The following is a 13,088-nucleotide window of genomic DNA, read 5'->3' as shown; positions in this document are numbered from 1 at the left end:
TATTAATAAAACACACGAATAAACTCTAGAACTGTGGCGTATATTCAGTTGTATTATTATTTATCTGCTGTTATGTTGCTTATAAAAAGACAATTTTTTTCAGATCTTAAATTGAGGGCTCTTTTTAAAGTTATTAAATATATACACGAACGACCGCAACAGATGACGATCGGTACTATTTATGCAATCACTTTAACAGAAGGTGAGAATATTTCTATTTATATATAAAAAAACGAAACTTATGTCAATATTGTTATTAATATTTATACTTATATCAAAATTGTCAATATATACATATACATTTTTTCGGAACAGTCTCTCTATTAAAAACAATATTGCATAAAAATACTCGTTACCTTGGCAAAACATATTCTCACGATTTGAAAAAATTATTCAAATTTTCTTACAATACGCGAAAACTTTTAACAAACGTAATTATTCCAATAAATGAAGAAATGAAAGTGCGTAAGTATTTTGCTACTTTGTTTATCTTACATTAATCTATCAATATATTTTGCACGTTGATTTATACTTTATGAAAATATTAATAATTAGTAAAAAAAGTATTAAACGATCCGCAAATTTGGATGCGAGAAATACCTTGGAAAAATGAAACTATAAGTGCGATGTTACCGCTTCCATCTCAACGATTATCATATGCAAATGGTGAAGATATAATAATGAAAGGAAGACCTAATGAATATGAAAGTGATTTTTGTCTCGTTGAAATTGTTAAACAAAACTTTGATAATAAATGCTTGATACCTTACAAATGCATACAGATGATAATGAAAAAAGATAATCCAAGAGGATATCCTCTTACGCATAGATTACTTATTATACAAACTTTAAGGGCAGTAAGTTTATAAATAAATCTAATTGTTTAAATATTTTATTGAGGAAAAGAATTTACAGTAATATTATAAGTTTAAATAACATAATTGTAGATGCGATGTAAGGAAAATCGAATGATACCGTATTTGAAAATGTTACCTATCTATTGTTCACATATTCTTCGAGATATGATTGATATTGAAACGATTGGATTTCCTTATAACACACGAGATCTGTTAATGGAACAAGGTAAATGATATTTATTTCTAATCGTATCATTTTGTAAATATATTTTTGTGTATTATTCGAATTATAGTTGTTTTATGCGGATCGGAAGGATATTTGGAATTCATGGATAAACATTACGAGAATTTAATTTTAAGCTGGTCTCATCCTAGTGGTTGTTACAGTGCATTTGGGTATGCAAGTATATATATGTATATACACAGGGTGTCCCAAAATTAACTTTATCATGAAGAGAAAAGAAAAAATAGAGAAAAAAAATCAATATTGGTTTTTTAATAGAATTACAATATTTTTATTTTCATTTCAAAATATAAATCTTCAATATTTGCTAAGAAAAAAAATGTATAATTTTTCAGTTCGATAAAGTGATTCTTGAAACACTTATTGTTAGTATATTCTTTTGAATTATAATTTATTAAGAGAAAAAGGGAGAGAGAAAGAGATAAATAAACAGTTTTGGATTTTTCTTATTTTGTAACAGTTACGGAGAGCTTATACCGAAAAGTAATATGAATACCGATTTTGGATGCGATAGTCATGCTACGGGTCTTGGAGCTGCAAGTTTAGCATTATTTATTCGCAAAGATGTAGAAACTGTATTTCAATGAATATTAATTAAATTTCCATTTTTATGTAATACGTACATACCGTATACATATATTATACATGATTAAAAATAATGAATGATTGAATAAAAATATCATGAAAATGAACGATCATTTTTATGCGACCATTGTATTAATTTATATATATTGTTTTTATTATAAGATAATTTGAAATATTCTTTTCTTGTCTATCTTTTCAAAATTGAAATTTTCACGATTATTTTTAGTTCGCGGTTAAAAAACGTTGAACCAATCACGTTCTTCGTACTAATAATCGATTCATTGATTGGTTAATTATTAGCTATAAATCGATCTATCAAGTCACATGACTATTTTAACCAATAGAGATAATCGAATATTCAGCAACTCGTTTACCGCTACTAGTATCTTTGGAGAAGGTTATTGTTTTTACAATACTCCCACACTTTTATCCCTACTATGTATTGAAAGTGGTAGTTGCCCACCGTTGTCCACTGTTGCACATTGCAGTTGCGCTGAAAAAATGTCCAATGTTAACGAATTATTTCACTTCATACTTTAAAATATGGACAGTGAACAAATGAAAAACCCTTCTGCAACCAAAAAAACAAATGAAAATGCCGAAAAAAGGAAACACAAGACAGATATTGGATTGTCCACAACAAAGGCTTTGAGTATTTTACAAAATGATATTCTTTACGTATTACAAGATTACGAATGTAGAAAAGAAGACGAATACAAAACATACAAGTAATCGAATATTAAATGTTATTTTTTAATTGATTAATAATGTTCGATTGCATGTTATTTATTTAGGGTTAACTATACTACTGTTTGATCAAGTCTAGTTACAATTACAACTTCAAATTATTAAAAGATAGAAAAGGTTAACCTAGTGTCGATCTAAAGATTTGTTATGATTTGAACATGTCGAAAATTTGTGCAATTTTTAATTGATAATTCTATTTTAAAAATGCTTGTTTATATTATGATAAGTTATATAATTTGACATATAACATATATATATATATATATATTATGTTTAGAAAATACAAAGCTTGGCTGAAGGATGCATTACATCATCGTAGTCAATATACAACTCTTTGTTGGACATCAGCAATTGCATTGTTAATCAATGGGCTCACACTTATTATTATATATTTGTTTATAGGTGAAAAATGGTATGATGTGTATTATATAGGATAACTTTTATTTTACATGCTATGTATAGCGAATGTTGAAATATATAACCGTTCTATTATAGGTACTCAACACTGCCATATGAAGGATTGGTCATTTGTTGCTTAACAATTTTTAATTTTATTCTAGTTGTGTCGGATAACAAACTGCGTCATAATGAGATTCCTAGTAGAGTTTATGTTCTTCTTAAACAACTTGAAAGTATGTTGACGTATAGAATAATTTTTATGTATACTGTATTATATGTAACAGTAGAATTGTCGTTTTACAATTATTTCTTTTTTTGTTATTATATTTTAGTTGCACAAGCTAGATGTAAATGGAATATTGAAAATTATCCACATTTATGCACACCTTTATCACCATGTTTAACTTTACAATGGACATATCGTGATGGCCAAATAGTTAATTTACCTTGGGCATTATTAGTTGTTGGAGATATAATTGTAATGAAACCTGGTCAACAATCCCCTGGATATTGTATTCCATATGATGTGAGTTTTTTACGATTTAACTTTTGTTCAAAAAATGATGGCTTTACCATTTAGATACAATGCGTTTTATTTCTAGGATCCTGATGGATTATCTTTACATACAAGAGAAGTTTATAGTCCACCAGTCCATAGTGTTAATGAAATATTTTCTACACCACAGGCAAGAATACCTTTGAAAAATAAGTTATACGAATTGCAAGAAACTCCATATTTGACAAATCTTAGAATGGCTTTAGATCAGGCTCTTAATAGGCCTGTTACCTATCATAATCGCAAACGTTATCTTGTGATGGTTTGTTATATAGAACAATTGGCCTATCCCCTTATTTTAACTTTTATTGTGGCCATTAATTTGTTTCGCTACTTATATCTCTCAGAACGCTTTGGTATAGGAACATGGGTTGAAATGTTTTTACTACAACCAATAGCGGTAACTCTTCCATTGTTACCAGTAATTTTTCCTATTTGTTGGATTTTTCTAAACTGTATGGGAATGGCACGTTTCAAAGCACTATGCAAACTTTATCAGTCTTCAAAGAAACTTCAGGTTAGAATTTTTTTTTTTTTTTAATTAAATAAATGAACTGTAAATAAATTATTATTGTACGATTTGTTGATATTTTTAAGAAATCATTATAATCATGCAGATAATATATTTAGTTTGTAGATCCTTTTGAAGACGCAGATATTTCAACTCCGACTCATCCTGAAATAATTTATAATTGGTTTGAATTAAAGGAACATTTTATAAATATTCTTTGTGGAAAAGAGCATATGATGTCAAGATCTGCAAATATTCTTCATGTTTTGGGTTCTGTCACAGTATGTGGAATTATATATGTTTGATGTTAACACATCCATGGAAACAACGTGTATAGATAATTATGCATAGAAAAAGTCATTATATTTTGTAAAGTATAAAACATACAGGTCAGTTGAATATTAAAAATAAAATTGTGAAATGTTTGTCAGTAACTTTAGTACTTTAGTAGTCTTAATTTTCTCGGTAAAGGTCACTTGAAGGTTAACATATTGCACATCATTAGATTCGTTTTTTTATAAGCTATAAGAATATTGTAGTAAAAATATGCAGCTCCATTTAAAAAAAATACGATGACCTAAAATTTTGAAAAAAATGACCTTAAAAAAAATTCGTCCCATCACTATATCGCAACCCTGTATATATTATTCAATAAGTATAACTACTTTTGTCTATCCACAAATGTGTTAACATCATATTGTATGGTGATATTAAAATATCTTATAAAAGCTATGTATGTTAGGCATTATGTTGTGTAGATAAGAAAGGTATTCTTTCTTGGCCTAATCCTACTGCAGAAAAGGTTTTCTTCCTACATAATTCCAATTCTTTGTCAGCAGCCTCAAGGTAAATAATACAATTGAGTAATATACAGAAACAACATAAAAAAACATAAAATTTATTATATCATTCTTTTAGCAATGACAGTTTAGGACAAACAGAACCCATGCCCAATGAAGAAAATACCAAGGAAATTTCAAATAGGGAATGTTTTAGGCAACATGGTAGTATTTTCTAATAGTACAAATGTAAGTATCTTTATTATTGTTAAAAGAGAAATTGTATTTTTTTTGTAGAATTATCTCATTCTACAGCAGAAGTATTGGATCTTACGCATGATCGTGCCTTGCCATTTCGTTTACAATTTGACGATCATTCTTGGAGAAAACATTTAAATTCATTGAAACCTCTAGGCTTAGCAATTCTTTTGAATACATGTAATATGGAAACTCAAGAACATTATACTCAATTTTGCTGTCATGTTACTTGTGAAGCTCTTTATAATGAAAATCTTGTCCCGGTTACAAACAGACGGTATATTTTAAAGTTATATTATAATTTTTTAAGTCGAAAAGAATTCCATTAGAATCTTTCTTCTTGTATTATCAGATGTTTATGTGAATTGGCGAAGCAAATAGGGTTTCGAGATCAAGCAGAAAAAATATTTCAATTAGAAAAGCAGTTATCTACATTCAGACATGTGGTATGTACATTCTTTACAAAATAGTTCATTAAATATGTTTATTCTCTAACGTTTAATGAATAAATAATTGATTGATTTTAATTTAGCAAGCAGACAAAGTTAAAAGAGATATTAAATTTGCACGATCTCTGAGTATTGCAACCAAGTTAAAATTTCCATTTCCACATATGGTTGCTGTAGTTGTAAAAGAACGTAGCAGTGGTAGTCTACAATTGTTAACACAAGGTACTGCGGATATAATTCTAGACTCGTGCATTGAATTTTGGGATGGTCATGATCTTTGTCCGCTTTCTGCATCTGATAGGTATACTTATTATGATTAACTTTAATACAATAAGTTTACAATACAATTATACAACAATTATATCGGTATAAATATATTAATTACATATTACAGGAAAAAAGTACAAGATTTTTATCAAAGAACAAGTTTAACATCATATTGTACTGCATTTGCTTATAGACCATTAACTAAAAGCGTTAATAATAATATGCCAGAAATATATATAGAACTTCCTGCAGACAGTAAACATTTATATACTCCACATAGAAGTCCAACTCCCTTACCATGGGATTTTAGAAATGTTCTTGATCCTAGAATAAAAGGAATGCTTGGACAATTTCATTCCACAGGTAAAATTTGCAATTGATTTATTCAATGTAAGTTATTATGTTCTTTAAAATATTTATATACATTTTTATTATAGATTCATTATTGTGTAATGATAATAATGATGATGATGTAAATGATGTTGAAAGTTGTTTCGAACTTCAATGTAATCAAATATTTATTGGAATGGTGACTATGCAGTATCAAGCTCAGACTGACATGGTAAAATGTTATGCTTATAAACAATACTATGTCCATAAATTATATTTGTTTATTAATTGTGTACTTACCAGGTTCAGTTAATTGAACAGCTAGAAAGAGCCTGCATAAGATTTGTTCATTTCAGTAAAGAGAATGAATTACGTTCTCGTGTATTCTCGGAAAAAATGGGACTTGAGAGTGGATGGAATTGTCACATATCATTGCTCACAGAGAGGACTAGGTTAATCTTTAATTTATATATTTATTATTTCCAATTTTTTGGCTGTTTTTTTTTTTAAGAAAATGGGAAAGAAACCTTTTTTTGTAAATAATTTTCAAAAGATTCTAGGCATGTTCTTTTGTCCATTTTCATATATACATATATATAAACATTTATATATTTTTATATATGTGTTTTTATTATTAATATTATTTATTAAATTATTTTTTAATGAAGTTTAACAATGGTTGGTGTAATGCCATTAACAATTCGCTAACTGGTTACAGTTGCAAGTCACCTCTCAAGTGGCTTTATTAAGTGAAAGTTATTTAATTTATTAATTATAGGCTTTTTTTTCATATAAACAAAAGATAATAACATTCAGGTATTTTCATAAAATTGACGATTTTGCATCTCTCGAAACATATTTAATAAATAAATATATATTCATAAAAATTATGCATACACACGTATCCCATAATAGCTATGTATGTTTTTTGTTATTTTATCATTTGATGTGTATTAAATGCATAACTAAGTAAACGTAACTAACGCATCAATGTCAGGTCAGAGAGTCCAGTGGGTTGTTGGGTGAGCCAGGCAGCAGCCATGACCTCACCCACTCCCTCAACGCCTCAATCCCGTCAGCATAAATACTCTTGCATGGATCAGGCCAGGCACTTGCTTAATCGTATATCTCCTCGGTATGTTACATGTTACTTTTTATTATAAATAATATACTTTCAAACATATATAAACTTTTTAAAATTTAATTTTATTATTTTTTCTGATAAGTTTAAGAAATAACCATTGATGTGTCATTATTAGTATATTTAATAAATAATACTAGAATAATGAAAATATTTATTATAATAATATCGTATGTTATTATTATTATTATTTTTAAAATCTTTTTTTAAGAATAAAATTTTAGACTTTCTTTTTTATATAAACAAATAAAACTATTATAATATATTATGTGAAATATATATATATAAATGCTTTTTAATGTATTTAGAATACGAACATTTTTATTTGTATAAAAAATAAGAAAATATAACTGAATATTGTCTAATTTTTGTAGTAGTAACTTGGACAACAGTCGAGCAATGAGTATGTCTGCACCAAGTGCTATAAATACCGATATGTGCACCGTGAGATTTGAAGATGAACCTGCTGAATGGAACTATAATGGGCCAGTTCAAGTTAAAAGCACCATGAGCCATAGGTTTACATTAATTTATATAAAATTTGCTATTTTTTTTTTATAAATAATTAGTATTGGAATATTATAATCCTTATATCTCAATTTGTTTTAAGATTTGAATTAATAATTTATTGAAAATAGGAAATATTTTTTATCTCCATTTTGTTTTTCCATCCTTATATAGAAAGAATTTATTTTTTTTTATTTAAAATATTAGGTTCATTCACAACTCTTGCACTTATAAAAAGTTATCTGCATGATTTATGAGTATGTTCTTTATTGCCATTTATAAATATTTTGCAGATTAATTATCAAGTTCATTTCTAAATGACGAAGTAATTTTTCAATAATCATGATACAGGGAACATAACACTGTAAGAAGCGAAAACAGTGTGCTCATGCACAGTGTTGATTTAGGATCTGGTCAGGAGGCTTGGCGATCTTTAAGTTGCCTTACTGATAGTACAGAGCAAAGTGCACCCGTTCATTTTGATTTATCTAATCGAGTAAGTAAAATTTTCTAATTAAGATGCAAAATTTTATTAATGATATTTTGTTTCCAGGCTAAATTACCACGAGGTATTGATAAAATACGACCTCATATAGAGTTGATAGACAATGTTCCTTTGTTGGTATCTTTATTCACCGATTGCACTACTACTGTGACCCGAGAAATGTTACATATTATGCAAGATTATGGTGAAGTTGTATGCGTTCTTGGATCATCTGCTAATGCTGAAAATATGCCTATTTTTATGCAAGCCGATGCTGCGTAAGTCATATTATCAAGCGATTATTATACGTTTCAAATTTGAACTTTTGTAATTACACATTACAAATTTTATTTTTTTTTCTAGAGTTGCAGTAGAACCATTGTACCCACAAGTATGTCAAAAAATACCAGTGTTGGCACAAACTAGGCCTGATCAAGGACCATCTCCTGTTGACTTAAGTAGAACTTTAAATTCTGTTGCTTGTTCATTGAGCGTAAAGCGTGAAGATCCAATTACTATATTTCATCTTATCATGGAGGTGATTAGAATTTTTTTATTGTGTTTGTATCTCTAATACAATAATAATAATTAATTAATTGCATTTACTTTTTTCAGGCACGTCATTATATGAAATGTTTATGGAATTGTGTACAATTTTGGTTGTGCTGTACAGTTACTCTTTCATTTGCACAAGCAATATCTGCCATTCTGCTATTACCGCCTTTATTGTCTGTATCTCAAATTGTATGGTTAAGTTGTTTTATTATACCATTTTTATCGATCTCCATGATAGCTACTCCTATGGATTCCACTATAATGCAGCGAGCAACAGGAAAGAATCAGTGCATAATAAACGGACAAGTAATATATTTGTATTGTCCTTTCGTTCAGTTTCATGTTTTTTTTGTAATAATATGAATTTTTTTTATTTTGCAGGTTGCAATTTTTGTATTGTGGTGTTATGGTAGTAAATTCTTGCCCACTATTGTAACGGTAGTTTTATCACAATACATTTCGTTTTTGGTTTTATGTCCGATGTACATTACAACCGACTCTAAATGTCTTTATATATATCCTGATTTACATGGAAAAGATATTTGGGGTGGTTGGGGTTCTAAGCCAAATGTTATGTTGGCGATACAGCATTTCGCTTTAGCAATATTAGTTTTACATTATGGTATATATCACAGTTATACATTTATATATATATATATATTTTTTTTAATATACTGGTAGTATTTTAAATTATATTATAAGAATTTCTTTTTTTTTTTAGTAACGATATCAATAGGATTTGTACATAGAGAATATTCCATTTGGAAAAAGAGATCTACGAACAATTATTTGTGGTTTTTTAGTGCATTTATAATGTAAGTATTATAATGATATTTTCTATGAAATCTTCGAATAGTTATTATTTTAACAAGATTTATGATATATTTAGAATTTGTGCACAAGCAGCATTCTCAGGGCATGTATTTTGTCGTTTTATAAGAGAGGAGGGACCACAAATAGAAAATTTTTCTCTACATCTACCATTATCGTACTTAATTTCTTTGCCACTGGTGTTTGCAATTAATGAACTTGTTAAATGGCAAGAGATAAAGTGAGTAATTTATCTATTTATATATTGGTTATAAGAGATATTGTTGTATTTAAAATTTTTTAATTTGATATTGCATCCTCAGACTAAACGTTAGATATCAAAAACGGGCCCGTTTGGAATTTGGTACAAAACTTGGGATGAACTCACCATTTTAAAAACTAATATTTTTCTAGACAGCAATCGGTACAAACACATGTAGTTTAATGTTAATTATTATCGTGTGATAGAATTTGATTGTATATACGTATAATCTTGAAAGCTATAAATTACGGATCTGTTAATTCGATAAATAATTTTGGTTTTTTTTATATGCGTATGTAGATCAGTTATATATTTATAATTACAAATTTTTTTTTCTACACGTAGCCAAACTGAAGAAACTAACATATATCCTATGTTTATGTGGGGTGCTTTTTTAATAATGAGTTACATCTTTTAATAAGTAAATATGAAACTTGTTTTCTTCAGTATTAGAACTACTGTTTTACTGTATGGTTACTAAAGCTTGTATTTTTCGAAGTATGATTGATAGTATTTTTGTTATATTGTGACAAAAGCATTTTAGGTGTAAAAATGTTAAAAAATATTGAACAGTATGCATCTTCCATTTTAATTTCTCATTCTCTGACTTTAATGTTTTCTTTTTTTTTTTAACTTTATAATGTAATTTAAAAGAATGTATTTGAAAAGTCCTTTAAGAAAATTTGGATAAACTTGATATGACTTTGATCTGGACCAATCATTTAAATATCCTCATGGTGATATCGTTACGAGTTTTCTATATTAATGTGCGTGCTGTTATGATAAAAATTGTCTCAAAATAAAACTTGTGATAAGAGTGAAGCAGCAACAAACGAATAAAATATTAATAAGTCTTGAAAAGCGATAGTGCAAATCATGCCAGGAAAAATAATTATATTCAGCAGTCTCATGTTTTTGCCAATTATCAGATGTCTACAATGATGTTTAAAGCGTTAATGAACAATCTTTCTGGAAATATAGAAACATGACTGATTGTAAATTATTTTCAGGAGAAGTTGAATACTGATCTTTTGTAAATAAATATTCATTTTTCGAAAATACGATTGTCGCTTTCGTTGAAACTACGACGTTTTATTGTTGTTAGTCCATGACATACTTCATTATTCTAATCAACTTCCTCTTCTTCTACATCTCCAACTTTTATTTCTCTTCTTATTTAATCTGTCTGTTTCTCTCTCTCTTTTCCGGTAATTTTAACAAACATCTCACTTTATCTTACAAACTATTATCCCATATTATCGACTTACGCGCATATAGGTATAAAGAGTCACGCGAGAATTCGAGCAGCCGCATGTGGTAAAAACGTATATACATGTTTTTAAAATAATAGTATGAATAGAATAAAGAAAGAAGCGATTTACTTGGAAATTCATGTTCGAACATTCGACCAGCGGAGATTCGAAATCGGTAGATATTATACATATATACATACACGATTAAACGAGTGTGCCAAGTTACGAGGGAATAAAGCTGTGCGTGCATCTCCGTCACCTTGCATTCGGTACGGTCGAAGTATGTGCAGGCTGTGCTGACTGCACGAATTGCTCGAGTTGCACGCGACGTGCTCGAGTTTAAGGTGCACCAAGAAGTATTCGCCTAACGTATATTTAAGTACCCAAATATTTATAATTTTGATGATATCGTAATCAATCCTAAAATGATGATTTTGTTTATTGAAATGATATTTGTTTTTTTATATTACAACTGCAATAGAATGAAATAATTGAAAACTGATTGTATAAATATGCTTTTTTATTTAGCCGATTCGTAACTCTTTCGGCGACAAGTTTGTATTAGAGCTTATATTGCGACAAGAATCACACAGGGTGGCTGATAACGGAGTTCAAAAAACTATGCATCAGACAAGTCTCGCGATAAGGGCCGTTACGTGTTGACTTAGGAGTCTGTTGGCGTGGACTTTCCGTCCGGAGCTGTGACAATGAGTCAAGTTGAATCAGGTATCGCGTTGTTGTTTCGCTTTATAGAGCGATTGTGCAAGAATAACGAGAAAACAACCTGTTGCACGATAAACTCGTGTTTTGCTTTGCCTTCAATAGAATTTCAAGGAACGACATTTTTCCCCAATAAATCGTTGCATGAATATATTCATATTATTGTACGTTTCTTTTTTTCTCACGTTAATTATTTCAAGAAATAATTAGATACACATATTTTCACTAAGCTCAATTTATTATGCATATTCGTCTTTTTTCGAGTCAAAAAACAAGACACGTGTAGCGTAAGATCAAATCGATAAAGAAAATGTATTTCCCTTTTTTTCCTTCTTACTCTTTTAATATTCTATGATTCGGATTTTGTATAATGTAAAATTACTTTAAATGTCCGATCGTAAAGTTAACATTTGCTCGGCATACTCGAAGTATTTCGAAATGTATACATGCATGCGCTTTTGGTTTAGCTGATGCAACTGTTCTAAATAATATCGAGAAAGTGGTGAACAAGAAGAAGCCACTTAACGTTTCCGAATCTTTACACGAAACGAGAAATATTTGATGGATTTCAAGCGTACTCGAAAGTAAGAATGATAATACTAAATAAATAACTAAATTACCTATTGATCACATATTCGCGATGTTCTTAAAGATGAAATAATCCGTTTTAAAAATCTTATGAGGGAGGGAGACAGAGGGAGAAAGAGAGAGAGAGAGAAATATCCTCGTCCTCGTTTCAGGCACGATTCTTGTGCGAACTATTTTCAAACGATATCTACTCCCTCGTTTTCTTCGCGAATTCGTACAGAGGACGTTTTATTTAGAAAGACTACACTTTCTCAATCGCTTGAAAAACATTATTCTAACCGAATATTCCTATATGTTCTTTTCACACTTTTGCAATAATAGCATCATCGTACGCACTTATTCATTTACACACGTTAATGTACTTACACTTATACACACGTTCGTTTGATTTCTAACATTGCATTCACGAAAATTAGAAAAAAATCTTGAAATAAGCAAAACGATTATCGATGATAAATCGATATCAAGAAAATAGTTTTTCAAAATTAAGGACAATGTAATTTAGGAAAATTTAATAGAAAACTGATTTCCATTATTATATGTTTTACATCATTGTAAAAATTGTAGCATTTTTTCACGTAAATTTCGATCCTAACGAAAATTAAAAAATTGTATGTTATAATAAATAATAAAAATATAATATATAAATTTAGAAACTCGATATATATTAACTAGTTAGCTACGGCGGCTTTTTTGAAAAGTGTGTCCCTAAATTGTGTCGCTAAAATGAAATGGTGACAGATATATTCGTCAAATACAGAGTATGTTCTGTTGTTATAATATTGA

General features: G+C 28.8%; 2 protein-coding genes across 4 annotated transcripts; both read left to right on the top strand.

Moving 5' to 3' along the window:
- Window positions 1-111: 111 nt before the first annotated feature.
- On the top strand, window positions 112-1,757 carry LOC106785896 (UPF0764 protein C16orf89 homolog). The gene is made up of 6 exons (XM_014746723.1): window positions 112-202; window positions 316-465; window positions 556-857; window positions 948-1,083; window positions 1,151-1,253; window positions 1,562-1,757. Exons 1-6 carry the CDS (start codon window positions 163-165, stop codon window positions 1,686-1,688), a joined length of 858 nt encoding a protein of 285 aa, XP_014602209.1. The 5' UTR covers window positions 112-162; the 3' UTR covers window positions 1,689-1,757.
- Window positions 1,758-2,054: 297 nt separating this feature from the next.
- Window positions 2,055-10,794, top strand: LOC106786917 (uncharacterized protein KIAA0195). Of its 3 annotated transcripts, XM_014748816.1 has the most exons (24): window positions 2,056-2,414; window positions 2,711-2,845; window positions 2,929-3,065; window positions 3,165-3,358; window positions 3,435-3,905; window positions 4,019-4,180; window positions 4,642-4,745; window positions 4,818-4,903; window positions 4,976-5,213; window positions 5,289-5,382; window positions 5,469-5,686; window positions 5,780-6,015; window positions 6,090-6,214; window positions 6,286-6,434; window positions 6,980-7,117; window positions 7,498-7,641; window positions 7,982-8,126; window positions 8,184-8,392; window positions 8,478-8,652; window positions 8,730-8,975; window positions 9,051-9,291; window positions 9,391-9,484; window positions 9,559-9,720; window positions 9,803-10,794. In XM_014748816.1, the coding sequence occupies exons 1-24, from the start codon at window positions 2,230-2,232 to the stop codon at window positions 9,873-9,875; spliced, it is 4,161 nt and encodes a 1,386-aa protein (XP_014604302.1). In that variant the 5' UTR covers window positions 2,056-2,229; the 3' UTR covers window positions 9,876-10,794. The 3 variants fall into 3 exon arrangements, with proteins under 3 accessions (XP_014604311.1, XP_014604302.1, XP_014604318.1); XM_014748825.1 differs by lacking the exon at window positions 6,980-7,117 and having other exon boundaries at window positions 2,055-2,414; XM_014748832.1 differs by lacking the exons at window positions 2,056-2,414; window positions 2,711-2,845; window positions 2,929-3,065; window positions 3,165-3,358 and having other exon boundaries at window positions 3,560-3,650; window positions 3,736-3,905.
- Window positions 10,795-13,088: the final 2,294 nt, after the last annotated feature.

Source organism: Polistes canadensis, unplaced genomic scaffold, assembly GCF_001313835.1.
Source record: "Polistes canadensis isolate GaletaPanama2010 unplaced genomic scaffold, ASM131383v1 scaffold_3, whole genome shotgun sequence".
In the NCBI taxonomy this organism is placed as follows: domain Eukaryota; kingdom Metazoa; phylum Arthropoda; class Insecta; order Hymenoptera; family Vespidae; genus Polistes; species Polistes canadensis.
This window is presented reverse-complemented; position numbering and strand designations above follow the sequence as displayed.